This window comes from Sphaeramia orbicularis, chromosome 16 (genome assembly GCF_902148855.1).
Source record: "Sphaeramia orbicularis chromosome 16, fSphaOr1.1, whole genome shotgun sequence".
NCBI lineage: Eukaryota > Metazoa > Chordata > Actinopteri > Kurtiformes > Apogonidae > Sphaeramia > Sphaeramia orbicularis.
In genome coordinates, this window is record NC_043972.1 from 48037575 (window position 1) to 48058750 (window position 21176).

Here is a 21176-nt window from a genome sequence, read left to right on the forward strand (position 1 = left end):
ATAGCCTATGTCCTGGGAAACCTTAATGGGGGTGGGGGTATCCGTGTGGTAAAGCCTGGCTCGGGCTGCATATTTCTGTCTGAACCTGAATTGTGCCTGACCCAGTTGCGTCTGAAGCGAGCCCAACCCGTTGGGTCCTGTCTGGCTTGGTTCGGGTTGCAGTACTCTACTGTGCGGACCTGGACTGGGAGCAGGTCTTTTTGGACCCTGGACGTTTGGAGCATGAGATGGAAGGCGAACCATCCAGACTTCAGGTGCGAACCGGAGGAAGTAAATTGCCTGGGTGCGAAACGTCTGGTGACCTACGGACCTCACAATTTCACTGCACACCTGCAGTAATGCAACTAAAGATAATAACGTCAATTTGTCTCGTCTCGTTAACAAAATGAAGAGACATTTTATCACAGATTTTGTTTTGAAAACTACATTTAGTCTCGTTTTTAGTAGTCAACAATATTGCATTACACATTTTATAATAATTATCGTCACATGACCACCATGTTTGTTATGTCTCATCTCGATTTTATCACACAATAAAGGTTCATTGATCAACATATTTCATCATAATTTTTGTGGACGAAAGCAACACTAATATTAGTCTTTAAACTGGAATAACTGAGAGAAAATATAAGATCAAATGATAAAAATCCCCTCAGAGAAGATTTCTACAGCTAGTTTGTTGTTCATTTTCAGATTTATCAATGAATTACTGTGATGTTAATTATTTACTTGAGTATTATTACTTTGACTTAGGTATTCAGTTCAACAGAGTTCTGGATTATCCTCTTTACCTTCTTGGTAGATGGACATAACCTGATGTCAAACCATGTTTTCTTGTTGAGCAGGTCAGGTCTGGTGGAATTTGATCTGTAATCGATGATTATAGGTATCGATCACATATTTAACCCGCCTACCTGTCTGAAAATGCCTGTGACTGGACAAAATCTGGATCATGGGGTTGATTTTTTACATCATTATAGAAAAAGTATGGAATTTTTACTCAATAATGCCAAAAAACTATCAAACTCTACTGCAGTAAGAACTTATCATTTCAATAGTGACTCATAAAATGGAACCAGTGCATGTTCAGCGGCTCAGCTCAATGTGTCAGAAGTGACTCCCTGTAGTTTGTGGCCTTATGACAACTCTCATTTGCCTTTTTGTTGATCTAATAATTACCGTCTGCCTGAGGCTCATCAGTCACTTTTGGCTGTTTGATCAGAACCACAGATGGTCCATAATGGTGTCAGTGCAGTATGGCCTGCAGCGCTGGACTGAAACATAAAACAACAGGTTTACAGTGCGTTTCCACACTGCTGCTCTGTCAGCTTGTGTCAAAACACGGTGGAACGCGTCAACTCATGTGTCAGTGTTCGACCGCTTCAAGGTCACGCGTGTGAAGACTGAGGGAAATATATGATCCTGTTGAATCAGCACGAATGGGTACAACACAGGCCGCCACATGGGAGGAGCTTAAAATAGCCGAGAGAGACGGAGAGGTGGAGGGTGAAGGAAGACGAAGAGACTGAAGGGGACATTTGTAGAAAACCCAGAGATAGAAGTACGAAAAACAAACTGAGGCAGGAAGCAAACCCGGGGTCCGACTCAGAGGACGACAAACACAGACCAAAGTAAAGAAGAGCAGAGGAAAGGCAAAGATGACACAAAGAAGACTTTAACAATAAAAAGTTGAAAACCTCCAGATAGAAAACTCATCCGAAACAGAACGAGAATGCAAAAGACAAGAAGAGTCAAAAAACACGGCAAATATTCAGACAGGGAAAAAAAATGGATTGACAACTTAAAAACAAAACGGTTGTTACTTCCGCCAAGGAGGTTATGTTTTTGCCGGTGTTGGTTTGTTTGTCTGTCTGTCTGTCCGTGTGCAAGATAACTCAAAAAGTTATGGACGGATTTGGATGAAAATTTCAGGAAATGCTGATACTGGCACAAGGAACAAATGATTAAATTTTGGTGGTGTTCGGGGGCGGGGGGGGGGAGGGGGGCACTGATCTGCCTTGGCGGGAGGTCTGCGCTCTCCGTGTGCTTTTCTACTTCAATTATTTTACTCTGTTTTTTATCCATAAAGACCCAGCGGTGCTCCTAAATGAATATCTCTCTCTATTTAACCTTTCTTAAGCACTTTATTATTATTTATTAGAACATTATCTTCTGTAATTTTGCATTTTTTCAGTGAAAATCAGGAATTTTCCTATATTTAATTCAAAGTAAATTCAAAGGTTACTATATTAAAGCAGAGAAAACGAAAGAAAAAGTGACTTTTCAGCAAATATCTCAATAACTGAACATAAACCAAGTGTCTCCATCCATTGTCATTGATCCAACTCTATGGGTTTTACAGGTGGATCTATGTTGTAAAAGATGACAGTGTTTTTACATTCACTATGGAGCCTCTGAACATCTGATATCTATATATCTGATGACCATGAAAAGATGACAAAGTGCATTTTACTTCAAATATTTCACCATATTGATAATTTTAGTGGTTCAGAAGTTATTACACATGTTAGATCAGTAGATGATTTTGATCACCAGCAGCTGTTTGGGTCTTTATGGGTCAATTTAGCTGATGGAATTTAATATTATAGTAACATTCCTGTTAATATATCACCATTTTTCTTCTTTTCAGCTGTTTTAATTGGTATTTTCATCTCCTTTTACTTCCTTCATGCATAAACAGCAATAACCTCCAGACTTAACATCACAGTGGAAGTGGTGAGTTTTGATTAAGATTTGGATCATGTAATCAGGCAGTAATTGCATGTAATGGGTCCAGTTTTTACATGGGTGACTTTGACGAATCATTTGCATCCAACCAAAACAACATCCATGTGTCCTTGAAATAGTGCTGTTGAAGAAGAGTTTTCCTCCTCTTTCACAAACATAAAGGGGCTTCACTTACATCTGTATCTGGCTGTTTAGATGCCAGAATATGTGGAATCCGTAAAAACTATTGGTCAGTTGGTTTGTACACAATGCACAGACCTGACCTTCAAAACAGCAAAGAGGTTGTGCGTCACAAAGTGCTGTTAAAAACCAACAGGGACATATTTTCTTAATTCAATTCAGATCAATTTTATCTATCTACAACCATAACAGAAACCTCACATTTGTCCCCAGGGGCTTTACCGTCTGGGCAATATCGACAACTACCACCCTTGGCTCGAGTAACAAACCTTTAACAGCAGAAAAAAGGAAGAAACCGAAGTAAAGAGCCATAGTGGACATGTGTAAATGTCACCATATTCCACACAAATGCGTTTACATGACCCATATCACATTCAGAATACCGTCTGGGTATAGTGTTGTGCTGAACAGAACATTTCTGTGCAATTTCTCAAAGGATCTAATGAGCTCTGCAGGCTTGTAGTTGTTATGAGTCTGTACAATAAAAGCAAAGTAAGCGAATGTTTTGGAGATAAAGAAAGACATAGAAAAAAAGAACAAGATGAAGAAAAAGGAAAACTGTTGAAGCTGAATGAGAAGAGATGATTGAGAAGAATCCTGGATATGGGCAGAAAACATCTCCCCCTAGACAAACATACGGCCCATGGGCCAAAACCGACCCACTAAAGGTTCTAATCCAGCCCGTGGGATGAATTTACAAAGTGCAAAAATTACACTGAAGACATTAACTGTCAAGGGTGTCAAACTTGTTTTAGTTCAGGATAAGTAAAGTAATAGCATAAATAATAGCATCATAATCTATAAATAATGACTCCAAATTTTCTTCTTGGTTTAATGTGAAAAAAATATTACATTATGCCTGTAAATTATGACAAAATATTCTCTTTGCTTTAGTGCAAAAAAAGAACATTAAATTCAGAAAATATTTACATTCACAAACTATCCTTTAAAAATAAAATGTGGAAAACCTGAACAGATATGAACAACCTGAACTGTCTAAAGAAAATTAAGTGCAATTTGAACAGTATTCTGCCTCTTACTAAATGTTTTGTGCCTTTGCAGATCCTATTCGTAATGTACATGTACAAATGATAAGTTGAGGCATAATATTGTTAAAATTGCACTGATTTTTCTCAAAAAATGTCTTATCTTGTCTTTTCTTTTCTATTTTCTTTTCATCTCTTTTCATTTCTTTTTTATCTTTTCTTTTCATTTCTTTTCATCTTATCTTTTCTTTTCCTATCTTTTCTTCTCTTGTCCTTTTTATCTTTTCTTATCTTCTCTTTTCTTCTGTTTTCTTTTCTGCTCTTTTCTTTTCTCATCTTATTTTATCTTATTTCGTCTCATCTTTTCTTATCTCTTCTTATCTTATCTTTTTTCTTTTCTTTCTTATCTCATCCCTTCTTTTCTTTTCTTATGTCATCTCTTCTTTTCTTTTCTTTTCTTTTCTTATCTTATCTTATCTTATCTTATCTTATCTTATCTTATCTTATCTCAAACTGTTCAGTATCATTGATCTAATCTCAGAGGTTTTTCAGAACCATAGCTGCTCCACAGTGACTTGTGTGAGGTAACCAGAGCGACAGACTTCAGTGTTGTGGGGGCGTTTCAGTGTGTGGGCTGTACTGTTTGCGTGCTCACCCATCTCCGGATGCGGATGCCGTCCCTCAACAGGAACGCTGACTGTCCGACGCAGCAGCTTGTTCCTGTGAGACTCTGAGCGCCTCTCGCGCATCAGCAAAGGGTGTACCTGCACAAAACAGAGCACAAGGTCAACGCACGAGAACACACACTGAGCATGCTCAGACAGTCAGCACAATACTAACACTTAGAGAAACACCCTACATACTGATGCTGCACACGCATGTGGCCTTGTACACTGCTGCATTGTACAGGCGTGTGCATGTTTGCTTTCTCTTTACAGTCAGTAAAACATTGTGTTCACATTGTGTTTGGTAAGTGACTGCAACACTGTCACACTTACAGACATAGAAGACAGCTACGGCTAAAAATATCTTATGTTGGATCTGCTCTCTAAAACACCTCGTATCTTAGCTCAAGTATAGATGAAAAATGCGGAAAGGAAGTAATTGTCAACATGAAACGATGTCATCCAAGAATGATAAGAATTAGATGTCAGATGTGTTCTATAGGTACTAGTTGCATCATATTCATGTTATTATTCATCTTAGGTAAATGCAGAATGGTTGAGCTTTTCCTGTGAAAAGACAGAGCTGTGAATCAAACTTTTCAAAGGTTTCATCATCACAGTAGCACCTGCTCAGATGTGCTACATCTGATCTGGAAGATGTGAAAAGTGAAAACAAAAAGACAAAAATATATAGCAAAAAATAAACCACATTTCACAGCCCCGCCAACCCCGGCCCCACGGTCCCTGAATTCATAAAAGTGAGACTTGAGGGAAAATAAATGGGAAGAATGCACTACACCAATCAGAAATACTACGCCTTCTGAAACATCACACTTCCACACAAGAAATATACTGCATGTAGCCCACTACTACCACAAGTACACATGTATAAATCTGTCAGAGCACTAACATCAGGCCCAGAATACAAGAGACTAGAAAAACTGATGATAGAAATTCATGATCAGTTCCCATTTTACATATGAATTAGATTAGATTAGATTAGATTAGATTAGATTAGATTAGATTAGATTAGATTAGATTAGATTAGAAAGAACTTTATTGATCCTTTAAGCAGAGCCTGTAGAAAATTGAGGTTCCAATAGCAACACAACATATGTACACATAGAAAATACCACAAGAAAATTGCAATTCAATAACTCTAAAAAAAGAAAAACAGGCAATTGTCTGGCAAAAAGTCAAATTATCAAGATTTTGATGTAGAGATCAATTGTTTTAGAGGATGTGGGTGTACACAAAAAACATAAATGTCCTTAATCCACATTAAATGATACATTCAGACCAGTTACTTTAACACTAACTATGATGGCAAGTCCAAACAAACCAAAATGCTGTTGCAGAAAATGATGTTTTCACTTCCTGTGTCTTGTCAGTGATTCTCAACATAATGTTTGTTACTAAGATCTGAAAGCTGTGCATCTGACAAAAAGGTGAGACGAGTTCAAACAACAAAATGGTTCATAATAGAGGTCATCAGCAGCCCTGCCCACCTGCAACGCCAAATTCAGTCACTTCCCGGTTCTACTAGTCTAGTAATATAGTATCTTACTCCACTGATGTCAGTGTGTTTTTACTGTAACACTGGGTGTTTAGGTGTTATGTTACCCAACATTAGGAGGTCATGGGTGAAGAGGCAATACATGAAGAGGGAATAGCTCCACAGGAAAATATTTATTGCCAGCGCACAGGTCCCACCAACGATCATACTTCCTCCTTTTTTTCTTAAATATAAACTCTCTCCCTGTACATGACCTTCTCTCAGTGCTGTATCCTTCCGCCAATCCATTACAATCCTCCCAATAGCAGAAATAATATAGACCCAGTTAAATCACACAAATGAAATTAACAAAGTAAAAATTCATCCTCTTACATGACTGTTATGAGGATTTGACCCTGTCATGGTGAAAGTCTACTGCCAACAGGTAATATATATAATCCACTCTAGGTCATAAATACATTACAGACAGAAAATAGTCTCCAAAATAGATTTTTCAGCATTATTCCTCACCTTGCCAACTATTATTTTAACCATTAAATATCCACCAATGGGAATACAGCTGGTGCAACCCTTAAAACAGTGATTAAACTCCCTCCCAAGTTAGACATTACATTAATACTACATTATGTTTCAACTCGTCTAAACTTGGCGAAAACCAATGTTGGCAAAAAAAAGTCCTCTATTCTTTTATTTCAATACTGCAATACATACCACAAAGAACAACATATGCAGCTCTATTTTCTACATAAAAATAACTCTACTTATTAAGGATTTAATGTAAACATCCTTAAACAGTTGATATAACAAATGTTTACTTTTAAAACATATCAAATGCAGTGGTGAATTCACCAAAAATTATTCAGTCTACAAGCTCTATATTTATCTTTTTTAGTCACATATTCTGTGCGTCTCTGACTCACATACCTATTTTACTGCTATCAAAGTATAATTTAGAGGAAAGTGAATTGCTGCCACTTCCTGCTGTTTCCTGATCTGCAACAGTCGAGGAGTCTCCATAAATGACAGCAGCCTTGTTTCTGTTCTTATATTGTACTGTTATGTCCTACTGAGACTTACAGGAAAGTAATGTGGGGACATGTTGAGGCGGTTTCTGAAGGTGGTACTAACTGCAGAGTAGTGGTGGAGGATGGGGGGGGGGCTGGGGGGCCAGGGGGGTTTTGGGCCAAAGCCAGCGACAGTGAAGGACACTGGCAGGTCATACTGAGCCATATGTCCCATATGAGAGCCGAGTGTCAGTCAGTCTAAAGGAGGCCTGTTAAAGATGAAAGGGTGTGTGTTTGTGTTTGTGTGTGTTTGTGTGCGTGTCTGCTCTGCTTACTGCTGCTGCCAGAGTACAACCCCCCCCTACCCAACCCCATTCACGATGCGCACACGTGTGTCAATCAAAGAGAAGCCACATACAAATTTAATGCAGACACTGATGCACTCCAAGCTGCTAATAATCTCCACCACTACACTGCATCACATAAGACACATGAACACATAGGTAAATGCACAGCTCTACTGCAATAATCCAAGCAGAAGATGCTTCACATCACAGCGGCAGCAGTGTGTTCATACGAGTCTCTTTATCTGACTTAATCAGTGACGGCATCATAAATCAACTGCCTATGTCATTACACTGGTTTTCTGCTTATGCAACCAAAGAGCACAAAAAAAAAACACTGGAATGCAGCACTTTTACAGGAACGGCACATAGCTGGTTATCAAATTACCGTACGACTTCCTTAATGAAAAATATATTGAGAAACATCTATTCTTTATGAGTGAATATGCACAGAGGTTTAGGTTGATTTAGTTCCTCTTGTGTTGAGAGATTATTTCATACACTGAAAACCTTTCCTTTTTTTTAGATTCTGTTTTTGCCTCATTCAGTGACAGAAACCATCTTCAAATCAGCCACGTTCAATAGTGACAGTCTTTCACTCCCACCTTAATTTTTGGGAAATATCTTTTTATCTAGTTCCACAAATAAATCCATCCTTTATGGCTTCTCTATTCTGTTAGGTGAACTCCAAATACTGCACATTTCCACAAACACCATCCCCAAAGTGAAGAAGCATCCTGCTGTGGAGATGCTTCTATGCAAGATAGAGGGTAGAATACAGCAAAATATCAGAAATCCTGGAGGATAACCTGATTCAGTCTGCCAGAGAACTACAACTTGGGATAAGATTATTTTGAAGCAAAACTATGACCCAAAGCATACAGCAAAAGCTACACAAAAATGGTATGAAGACAACAAAATGAAGGTTATGGAGAGGAGGAGTTAAAGCCCAAAGAGAAGAGTGGATGGACTTAGAAACACTGTGCACCGACAGAGCTTAAAGTGTACCTGTACTGGTCATGTTTGTGACATTAATTGTGCTTTGTGTGTCACTCACAAGCAAGAGAGGCACAATAGTCACTATAAATGCCCCACAGTGGACCTTTTTTTGTTTCCCCTAAACTTGTCTTGTCCAGTATCATAACAGCAGGATAGTATTCTGGCTGCCTTTTGGTGTTGAACAAATTTGCTTTGCCAAGGGAAACCTCATAAAGTATATGAGGCTCCCCTTGATGTTCTACTCTCTTTATTATGAGTTTTGTTGAACCACATTTCGATGCTGGACCTGACATGGAGGAACAGGGGGAAGGAGAAGAAAGGGAGAGAAGAAAAGGAAAGAGAAAAAGGAAGAAGAAGGTGGCAAAGACCCTCACAAGAAAATATCAACAATATCAATAGTAACAACCATGGTGATAATTATAATGGTAACAATAACTAGAACCAGAACTGAGTAAACTGGGTGGGAATAAGAAATTACAATGAAATAAAATAAATAAGACCTATTAGAGACATAAGAAAGGAAAACGTGAGCAAAATATCATAAACAACAGCACAAATGTAAAGGAGTATGAAGTAAAATGATCAAAACCGATCCACATAGACTCAGTGCATCCAGTAAATACTGAGTCAAAGGGGTGAATATTTATGCCAAATTATCTTAACCTTGATTCCATTCATGAAAGCACAAGGGGATAAAAGGGAAAGGGGGTAAATCAAGGGGGTGAATACATTTTATATACTTTACTGTTACAGGAAATGACTCAAAGCAGCGTTCAATCATCAGAGTTGTTGTGAAAATGAAAATATTTTTGAAGTGACACAGAAATCTTTACAGAGAAGATATGCATTTAAGATTTATTCATGTTATCATATTATGCAGGGATTTCTACTCATGTTTATGTCATTTCATTTCTTTGTAATGAAAAAGGGAAAATCTACATATTTGAAGTAGAACACTGAACGGAGGGGGATGTTGAAACAGAAGGAGGACAGAAGTGAAGCGACAGTGTGGAGAAGATTGAGGACAGTTTATCTTGTGCAGGACGGACCGGGCAGGAACCTCCAGTGTAGTCTCACATTGTCAAACATATCAACATTTAATATTAGCACTGTTCCAGCTTCAGCAGAGATACAAGTGAGAGGACCTAAAATTACTGTCACTGCTGGATAAACCCATGTGGTCTCAGACTGAGAATTCTTAAAAGCAATTGAATATTTAATGGGTTTGGAATGCAAGGTCTGTGTGTGGAATTCTTTGCCATTTTTTACCCCTCAGCTAAGGGGTATTGTAATCGATTTGTCGTCTGTCTGTCCATCTGTCTGTCCATTCAACGACTTAATCGCATTATCTGAAGAACGCATTGACATATCTGCACCAAATTTATACTGTGGATGCATCTTGGCATGGAGCAGAGGCCTATAGAAAATAGGTGACTTTAACCTTCTTTTTCAAGGTCCAATGGTCTTGTGCATTTATAATATCTGAGTACTTTCAAATGTAAGTATGTATGTAATAAGTTTTACACAAAGACAATCTAATCTAAATTATAGGGCAGTAACTTTCCTCAGAATCCTACACTATATTTGGCCGAGGGGCATTAAAAGTGTGCAGTACACATGCTATTGGAATATGCACTTTAGGTTTCTGACATACTGTCAGTTTAAATGTCAGCTACCTAGGATAACATGATGTTCAAAGAAATCTGATTTGGGAGACTTTGCAATATTTGCTGTTATTTAATATCAGACATTTGCTCTGTGCACTTGGAGCTGAAGGTTTACATCGATGATGCAATTCTGACCGCGTCTAGCATGAGTGTTGGTACAAGTGCATCAAGATGAGAATCTAAACCACTGAGACACATTTATATTTTAATCTGGGTTGTTTTTTTTTTTAAATACCCCCCTCTCTGTTTAAAAAATGAAAACCCTTGTGCAGATGTGACTGGTTTCAGAAAAATCTGCGTTTACATGGCCCTGTATATCTACACCATCAAGAGCATGCCTGTAGATGGCAGTGTGGTGAGACAATCAAGTACTATTAACCAGTCAGAATCCTGAAAAAGAATCACAACAAAACATTACTTCAGCAATGAACCTACGGGAATGTAGTTTTCCTGGTTCTGGGTCCAAACAAATCAGAGACATATAAACAATACAATGCAATGCAAATGAATGAGAAGGTGACTTTTTTTTTTACAATCAAAAACTGCTTTTCTGATGTGTCTGAGCTGATGAAAAAGGGTTTGAACTCTGAGTCGAACCGTGTTAGTTCTGTAGTCATTAACAGCTGCGGTCTGTTTGTTAGTCATATTTTGTCTTTAGTTCATGAAGACCGCTGTGCATGGATGTAAATTATTACTTCATTTACCTTCCACTGAACTGGACAGAACAGAGAAAGGATAGACAAATAAAATAAACAAAATATGGAGTATCACAATGTGGAAACACCTCATAAAAGCCTTTTTTATATCAAGTAAACACTCGAAGATCCTATTAAGCAGATGCAGTGGGTGCTAATTAGCTAAGATGCTAATATTCGCTTGCACCAAGCTTCCTTATTTTCTCGTTTAATACTTGTAACCTGACTTATCAGCTCCATCCTCTTCCCCTGCCAGGGGTGTCCAAATCCGGTCCTCGAGGGCTGGTATCCTGCATGTTTTAGATATTTCCCTCTTCCAGCACACCTGGAAGCCATTACATCATTATCAGGCTTCTGCAGAGCGTGATGATGAGCTGATCATAAATTAAACCAGGTGTGCTGGAGGAAGGAAATGTGTAAAACATCCAGCATACCAGCCCTGGAGGACTGGATTTGGGCTCCCCTGCTCTACCCTGTATCATCACAGGTGAAGTGGTAGAATATATCCTTGGAAAAACCGTGACGTCTGTCCGAAAATCTCTGTTTTTGCGTTTCCCTCTTTTTACACACAAACGCGAAAACAGAGATTTGCTGAAATCTCCACTTTGGTCGGAGTTTTTAGAAACCTTCATTTTCAGTGTGCGTCGTTGTTGTGTAAACAATAGGCTCAAATGCAGAGAAAATTCTCCATTTTCAAAAATACCAGCTATGTGTAAACGTAAAGAGAAATGTAAAGAGAATAGAGGGTATGCACGTGACGTCACCGCTAGTGGAAGTCACCGCGGTTACGCCCACTGAGTGGCAGAAAGAGGGAGATAAGTGGCAGAGTTGGCTTCAATACTGGCTTCAATACTTAAGAACAGTATTTAATAAAAAAATGGGGAAGAGCTGTTGTGCGATTGATTGTATGAACAGGTTTGAAAAGCAGTCGGAGCTATCGTTTTACAGACACCGAAAGACAAAGAAAAGAGAAGTAGATGGATCCACAAATCCAAGAAACCAAACCTAGATTTGTGGATCCTGTTTCCTGTCAGGTAACATTAATTTATGCTGTATTTTTGGGTAAAATCTTTCCTTAAATTACGTATTGTTTTGGCTAACGTTACTGCTTAGTAAAGCTCTTGGTTTCATGATCAGAGCTTTCATGGTTTTTGTCTCCATTTTGTGATTCTGAACCTTGTGCTCCTACATGATTTGTAAACTAACTTAAACTGAGGCTAACCCAGTTTTTCAAATACGGGAGAATTGAAGAATAAAGTACGACAGCGTATTAGGGCCACATAAGAAAATAAAAACACTTGTCACTATGAGTATAAAGTCATAAAATATCGATATAAAACCCGTAATTTTATGATAATGAAATCAAATACAAAAAGAATCACAATGTTATGAGAATAGTCGTAGTTATAAAAAAAAACCCTCATAATTTAACAAAAATGTCATTATTATTTATGAGATTAAAGTCGTCATATTCCAACAATAAAGCCATAATATTACAAGAATAATGTCGTAATTTAAAAATAGCTGGAAAACTATCATAATTTACAAGAATGAAGTCATACCCTGCTCGTACAAAGCAGTTGTAGCTCTGTTGTATAAAGTACTTGATTCTTAACTAGACGTAAATCTCCTCAGTCCCAGTAGATTATGCACATATTCACTGGGGTCAGTACACGGTCTACTGTAAATGCACTTTGGATCAGTTGGTTCTGGGCCCTAGTTTTGGACCCTGGTTTTCAGTAATGATGAAACCATGTATATTTGTTTCAGGTAAAAATAGTGATGATCCCCTACACCCTGGATGTCAGGATTCACGATTTCGGGTCACATGTCAATGTTCATGAACCACTTGTTCTTTGGTAGCTCGTACGGATCCATGGTGAGTCCAGTTGTCCTTAATTTAATTTCATATTTCACATTTTCCTGGTCTTGCTGTGTTTACTGCTATATTACGTCACGTTGCGCAGGTGGGTTTCGGCCACTCAGTCTGTCTTAGAGGGGCGTGGCCTGGGGGGGGGGGGTGACGTATGTGCATACCATCTATTCTGATGACATCTGACGACACCCACCAGGAAGGTAAAGTGGACACAAATGGTACTTTCAGCAAGAGAATGAAACCAAGCAGAGCTATAAAACAACAACTGCATGGTTTAAGGACAGCAAAGTAAAGGTTTTAGAGAGGCTATCACAAAGCCTTGACTTTCTGTTTCTATAAAGAGCTCTAGAAACCCGACTGAACTGTACAAGTAAGAATGACACTTTAACCCTCTGAAAATATCATAAAATAAATCCAGACTTGTGATACATTTAACTCATAAAAACCCAGTGGCACTTTTGTGGCACTTCCCAAACATATCTTTCTCTATATTGAACCATTGTTGAGTGATTTATCACCATTTATTGTAGTATTATCCGAGAGAGAGAGAGAGAGAGAGAGAGAGAGGAGTTGCAGGCTGAGAGGCTGAGATAGTGACGCACAGAGAGCGAAGGGTGCGGGGGGGTGGGGGGGGTGGACGGCTCTCAGTCAAAGCCTCTCAGCACAGTCGGGTCCTGGCCTAATGGTGATGTGCGACTGGTGGAACTAGGTGTGGGGGGGGGGGCAGTGTCCCCCTGGCCCCTCTCCATTCTGATGCCAGTGTGTTCAGGTCTTTATGGGTCAAAGGTAAACTTGTAACTTGAGCTGTAAAAAGAAAAGCAAAAGCAAACTGTCTCTTTGTCTGTTTCTATTCTTGTAGGGTGAAGTAGATTTTAATAACATAACCTAACATAACCCACTGATATTTTTTTCTCAATTTGATTGTTAAACGATTGTGTTTGTCTTTCTCATTTGCACATAAAGCTCAAGAAATTGCTATAGTCAACAAGAAAAGCAACCATTCCAAACAAGCCTTAGAAAAATGCTATCGTTCATGTAGTACAAATACATCTCATACCAGAGTGATATTGCACAAGGATGCTAAAAATGACATTCAGCTTCGGGTCTTTTCAGTGCCCAGAGCTTCTGCTTAAATCCGAGCCTTGTCAGTGCACTGAGTTTTCCACTAACCCTCTTTTAATTCCCTCTGTCAGATGAATGTAGGAGACGGCAGCAGAGACACTGGCCCCCACTCACTTTGACTAATTGAATATAGTTTAGTGCCAATGAGTAACAGTAGGCCTAAATTAACCTCACATTCTACTGACGCTTTATTGATCAGGAATACTAATAGACAATATTGTGGCTCTGTTGCAAATGTATTGCTTTGTAGTGCATTTCAATACATGCAATAAGCAGAGTGGTTTTTCTAATGCCCCAACGGGCACCATGCCAGCTGTGGTCCATGAACGGGGGAATCAGGAGGGGGCGATGGAGAAGAAGCAAACTCACACCATAGGTCATTTCACTCAGTGCTTTTTTTGCAGTTCTTGAAGGGAATAGCAATGATTTTCAACACGGTGGAAGTGATGCTTCTGTGGCCACATGCTCAGCGGTTGCCATGGAATCCAGAGGAGATAAATGGGCTACATTCATTTTTATCAACTGTATGAGTTGTAAGGAGGTTACAAAATGTGTTTTGCAAGCAGGGCCATAGGTCTGCATCTTTTCCTTGCAGGTGAGAACCCTCTGGTGCCTCTGGTCTAAAAGAGACACCGAAAACAGGTCCAGTATTTCAGACTACGGGAACAACAACAAATCCCACTCCAAAAAAAAAAGGGGAGGCTGTGTAAAATGGAAATAAAACAGAATGCAATGATTTGTAAATCTCATAAAGCCATACTTTGTTCATAGCAGAACACAGAAATCACACCAAATCATAAAACGTACCATTTTAGAGAAAGGTATTTAATGATAGTGACACATCTCACATCAAGAAAGTGCTACTAGAGCAAAAAGCTAAATGTATATAATTTACAGTTTACAATTTTAATCAATTGCTCTTTGGCTGAAAGACCTGAGGACACAACATGATTCAAAAATAGTAAAACCATACTCCATATAAGGCAGCAGAAACACATTCAATATATATTTATTCATTCATCTTCTGAACCCACTTTATCCTCACTGGGGTCGTCGGGGTGCTGGAGCCTATCCCAGCTACCTATGGGCGAAGGCGGGGTACACCCTAGACGAATCGCCAGTTCATCGCAGGGCTGAGATATAGACACAAACAACCAATAAGTCTCACATTCACACCAATGGGCAATTTTAGGTTGACCAATTAACCTATCAGTGCATGTCTTTGGATGGTGGGAGGAAGCCAGAGTACCCAGAGAACCCATGCAAACAAGGGGAGAACATGCAAACTCCACAAAGAAAGGTCCCTGGTTGGAATCAAACCCAGGACCTTCGTGCTGTGAGGTGACAGTGCTATTCACTGCACCATCATGTCGCCCACATTTACTATATAATGAAATGAAGACGGATTGTATCTAAATTTTTTGTTGAGATCAAATACTCTGTTTTTTTTTTACTCTTTTTAGCCATTAAGAATTTTTTCACCATCAGTAAGCAAAACCTCAAGTAATCAAATTGAGTCAATATATTCCCCAACAATAAGCAGTAGCAAAATGAAACAGCTGGAGGGACATTTTACACCAAAAACGGTTTAAGAACAGGTCAGTAACAGGACTGGATGTAAAAAGAACATCTTAGACTCTTGGTAGTAAAGATCAGTTCACCAATCTGCAAAAAAACATCTACAAATTGTTCCCAATCTGTAGATTACAAATTGGGAGATGTTCTCCCAATTGGGGAACAATTTCAGAATAATAATCCACTGAATATGTCTTTATCTACAGTAAATAATGTAACCACATGACTCCTAGAATCTGGACAAATCTCAGTGCACAAGGAACGATACTGTAAATGAAGACTGATGCGTGTGATCTTCAACCCTGCATTAAAACCAGGTCTGATCCTGGGCTTGAAATTCCTGCACAGGCTCAAAAACACAGTCAGGGTTGTTGTTGTTGTACTTGTTGAACAGATGGATAGTAATACGAAGGTACTGGTGTTGTCAGCTCTCGGGCTTCTTCTTGTGAAAGAAGGAAGATATTGCAGTCGAAAACTAAGGAGAAATTGCACTTGTCTAACAATGCTAACAGTGTTCACTTCATGGAATGAATGAAGTCCATAGTCAACACTGACTGGCACTCATTCAGATACAATATGAACAGTTCATGGCCTATTATAGAAGACAATAATAGTGTGAAGCACCTTGGCATAGCTGTATTCACATGGAAACTTCTCGTTCACTGATTCACTAGTCAAGGACTACCCCTCCGCCAATCAGATTAGTCCGACTGAATGATGGGTAGTCGCCATTTTGAATTGGCCGAAAAGACTGGCGCCGGCATTAATGACGGCCGATCGCAGAGAACACAGCAAGCAGACTCATGTCACTGACCATGTCAGACTGCCCAATGACGTCCAACCGCCGAAAATTGAGTTGGTGTGTCTTCGCTTTTACTCAAATGTAGGGATTCATTTTAGAACTGTTCTAGGGGCACTACTTATCCACAACAAAAGCAGCTGTGTTAATGTAAAGTCACTCAAATCAATGATTCTGACCTAATTTGAAGCCTCTCAGGTAAATTTTTTTTACTTCTGAACCTGATGCATGTGTCTAATGAATTTGGTGCATGAAATCTCATTTGAGTGGTTAGGTTTTGGAATCTTTTATTTCACTACAACTGTGCTAAAGACAGGAAAATATAACATTTTTCCGATAGATGTGCAGTTTCATGAGTTTTTGAGTATCCTTAATCTCCCCAAAACACAATCCTTCCGGAAGAATAAGAGGATTCTTCCAGTCCTTTGCAGTGATAGTGCTCAGGCCCTGATTGTGTGAAATCCAAGATCCTAAAAAAAGTTAAATTCTTGAGTAGATAATTAGATGTCAATACCACCCAATTACAAGGAGCTAAATATGGTAATTTTCCACAATCACATCTACTTGAACAAGAACATTGTCTGCCCTGCTGCTGCCATCCTGCCCAGTGCAATTCATCACTGCCAACGTGCCTCATGGAAAAGACCCAGAATACCTTTTTACCCACCAATGTGACAAATCAGCCTACCGACGAGCATCCCACCACTGCTCCAGTCATGGGGAACACCTGGAAGCTATTTTTACTCTGCATGTGGCAGATTTTGATTAGTCTGAGATTGTGGTTCTGCAGCTGGAGACGTGACATAATATTGCACCGGGGTTACCATGAGTGAGCACAGAAAGGACTGAGACTGTAGGCAGTCAGTGAAGGCAACACGAGTCACATTTACACCGACTGCACAAATCACACCTTAAAAAACCAGTCACTATCACACACAAAGGTAAAATAAAACAGGCTAGTTGTGTTGATTATGTATCTGGTACCTATAGTTTGTCGAAGGTGCATTTTTCATTCTCTCCTAATGACACTCGGTGGAACACAAACACTGTGAATGTAAAGGCCTGATGTCCTCTAGAGTCTGCACTGTTCATTACACCTCAGGAAACAAATCAAATGCTGTGCGTTCTGCTCTCTGAAGACATGCCTGCCTCAGTTCTTACATTTGTGGGTTTTTTTCAACAACACAACAAAGTTTTCCAAATGCAATATGTATTTTGATTTTACATAAATTTTTTGTTTAGCTTCATGATTTACAAAAGCATCTATAAAAGCCAAGTGGCCTCTGTGTGTTTGTATGTTTTTCTGGGGACTCACACAAAATCTGGAAAGCACTGACTGCTACAGTTTGTCATACTTATGTATTTTTGGTCAAGGAACAGACTAGCGAAAACGACAAGTTGATAGGACCAATATTTTGGGAGATATCAGTAATTTTGGAATTCAATAGCCTTACAATCTCATGCTATACCCATAACACTTTGGCAGTGACTGCTGGACAAATGCAGCATAGCATGTACGAATACACAACAGCATAAAAACTACCACATCTCGAACTTGTAGATCCCCATGGATCAAAGGTTTAGTAAAGGTCCAATACTGGACTCCATGGATCATCAACCTCAGGGGAAAACAAAGCTCATTTACCTACAGTTCTATTCTATTAGCAAAGCAACGTTCACAGCAGTTTCACACACCTAAATGCATCATCAGAATGCTGAAAACAGACTCATTTAGTGAGAAGAGCTGAAAGTAACACTAAACTTGCATAAGATGATCTTTCATAGTATGCTAGATTTCTGTAGATAAAACTACCAACATTCTCTCCAAGTTGATGAACTCAGCTCAACCTTCAACATATACAGGGGTACAAGAACCAAAACCATCACATATGATATTAAGACAGATGTGGACAATTTAACTTCACAATGAACACACTGACTTAATAATTTAAGTTTATTTCCTGTGTAATGCATACTGATTTAAATGAAGCAGTTTCAATTTGGAAGAGGAACGAAATATTTTCAAGAACAAAATCAGTCCAGTTGAACCTCAAAAAAGTACTGATGAACACTGACCTGGACAAATGAGGACTTACGCAGATGATAGAAAGCTATTGACTGATGTTAGCATGCTAACTAGCATGTTTAATGTATTCAGTGGGATAATCATATACGTATGTTGTTTTAGGAGTATTTTGGGTGATCCAACTAACCTGCTGTTTCAGTATAAAGACATTTTGAAAGTTACTACGCAAATCTAACCAAAGTGTCTGAGACTGGGTGTTTCATTTAAGGTTCAGATCATTTTTAAGCACTTGATGACTTTAGTAATTAATATATTCCAATTTTGAAGTGACGATTGTAGCTGGATGCATTGTAACATCACTTAAAACAGCTATAAAAAATATCTATAATCCATTAAACATATGTACACAATATCCATATGATATATTTGTGGGTTGAATTTTAACAAAGAAGACAATTACACATAGACATGCTCAATATTAACGTCTTATGAACAGACGCCCATTGCAGGAAGGGTGGGGTGATGGGGGGGGGGGGGGGGGGGGGGGGCATTTAAGAGGAGAGGGAGGGGGTGTTTTTGTTCAGCCTGGCAGTGTGAGTTGAGCGATGCTGCAGGCTGGTTCGCCCATATGTCACTACTGTATCCTAAGGCCCAGCTGTGAGGAGCGGTGTGGGGGTGGGGGTGGGGGGGGTATGGATGGAGGGCTTTCTGAGAAACTTCATGCCCATGAGAACAGGGAAGGGGTGCAAGAAACTGCAAGAAATCGAGTGTATAATGTGTGAAAAGTGTGTAATCCATTATTTATTAACGGGGCAGTAATCAAACACTGTCCAGGCCTGGCTCAGACACAAACACACCAACAGCATTAGGACACACACACACATCACACACATACAAGTAATAACCAAATCTGGCTTCCACCTGCACAAAAATAGACCCAGGCCCACACACATACACACACACACACACACACACCAGGAGTGTGCATGTGCATCAGCGTCGGCTCTTCTGGTTCTGGCCAATGGCCCAAACCGTCCTTCAGTCCATCATCATGTCCTTTCACAGACAGATGTTCCTCCTACTGACCTCAGGCTTTGGCTGCAGTTTTTCATTAAACACACTCAGATTCAGCAGCTCGGACCAAAAGGCCTGACATTTGACCAGCTTTGGCTCTTGAACCACACACTTCCACGTCTAAACAGCACATCAGTGGTCACAGCTGTAAACGTACTACCAGAAGGTCATGTGTTGTTGCTGATGCTGTAACGTCGATGCATGTTTTCTGCTCATTTTATGCAACTAACATGTATAAACCTAACAGAAGTTTAATGTAGAAGCAGATTATTGGCAATGAACACTGAAACACTGATTTGGACAGATATGGCCAAAAATAAAAAGCATGTCACTGAAATATACAAATAACAGACTAACAGCAGGTAACATTAGAAGTGAAGCACCTCAGTGAAATGAAAAGAACACCTGTTGAATCTCGAAACAGTGGAAAATAATGAGGAACCAATGATTAATAGTTATTTTTGTTAGTTAAAACCTGCTGTTTTTATAAAAAATTATCACGATTCTACAAAATAATTGGGGTCAGTTTGAATAATTGCAGTAAGTTCATTATGTAAAAATTGTGACAGAAAGTATTTGAAGAAGTTTTCAATTTCACATGATGTCTGCTGAATACTGGTTCCAAAAAGTGTTAACCTTTTTTCCTGATTCGGATCTCATTTGCTGTATTTTGACCCTATAATACGTCTACTACTGGTCTTTTTGTAAATTTTTGCTCCTTTAACAAGAGTTTAGGACTAAATAAGACTTTTATTAAGACTGATTAGCTGTAATTTTGTTATGAATTTGTATTTACAAACTTGTGAAAGGATTTTGTTAAGAAAATATTAATGAAGTTTATCTTTACTTAATTCTAATGTCTGTTTGTTAACATAACCTACACAGCAATGTCAGCATTGTATTATATGGTTTATTATGGGGGTGTCAAACTCAGTTTAGTTCAGGGGCCACATACAGCCCAACATGATCCGAACTTGGCCGGACCAGTAAAATAATAACAAGATAATATACAAAAAATATCAACTCCAAACTTTTCCCTATGTTTCAGAAGGGGCAAAAATAAAATTACACAATGAAAATGTTTACATCTACAAATTATCTTTGAAAAAATGTGAATAACATGAACAACTATGAACAAACTGAAATTTATTAAGAACTAGAAGCACTCGGAGAGCGCAGACCTCCGCCAAGGCTGATCAGTGGCCCCCCCTGTGGGCCCCCCCCACACCAAGGAGGTTTTGTTTTTGCCAGGGTTTGTTTGTTTGTTTATTTGTCTGTCTGTCTGTTTGTCTGTCCGTTAGTGTGCAACATAACTCAAAAAGTTATGGACAGATTTTGATGAAATTTTCAGGGTTTGTGGGAAATGGGCCCCCCCGTGGGCCCCCCCACCCCCGATCACCACTAAAATTTAATCATTTCTTCCTTATCCCATTTCCAACAAACCCTGAAAATTTCATCAAAATCTGTCCATAACTTTTTGAGTTATGTTGCACACTAACGGACAGACAAACAAACAAACAAACAGACAAACAAACAAACAAACCCTGGCAAAAACATAACCTCCTTGGCGGAGGTAAAAATAAGTGCAATTTTAACAATATTATGCCTCAGCTTCTTATTTATATATGTGAATTATATGAATTAAAACTTACAGATAACAATGGATCTACAAATACACAAAAGATTTAATAACAGGCAGAATAGTGTTAAAATTACACTTCTCTTGAAACATTTCAGGTTCATATTTGTTCAGGTAATTCATATTTTTTTGTGAAATTATAGTTTAAAATGTAAAACATGTTAATGTAATTTTACTTTTTACACTAAAACACAGAGAAAAATTTGGAGTTGTCATTATTTATAGCTTATTACGATAGCATTTTACTGACTGGCCAACTTG

General features: G+C 38.8%; 1 protein-coding gene across 2 annotated transcripts in view; it reads right to left on the minus strand.

The window, feature by feature from the left end:
* syngap1b (synaptic Ras GTPase activating protein 1b) overlaps nt 1-21176 on the minus strand; it is a 277859-nt gene that overhangs the window by 155884 nt on the left and 100799 nt on the right. For both annotated transcript variants that reach the window (XM_030158020.1, XM_030158019.1), the window contains exon 2: nt 4570-4678. In XM_030158020.1, coding sequence (XP_030013880.1) covers nt 4570-4678 — 109 coding nt within the window. The remainder of the gene's footprint in view (nt 1-4569; nt 4679-21176) is intronic.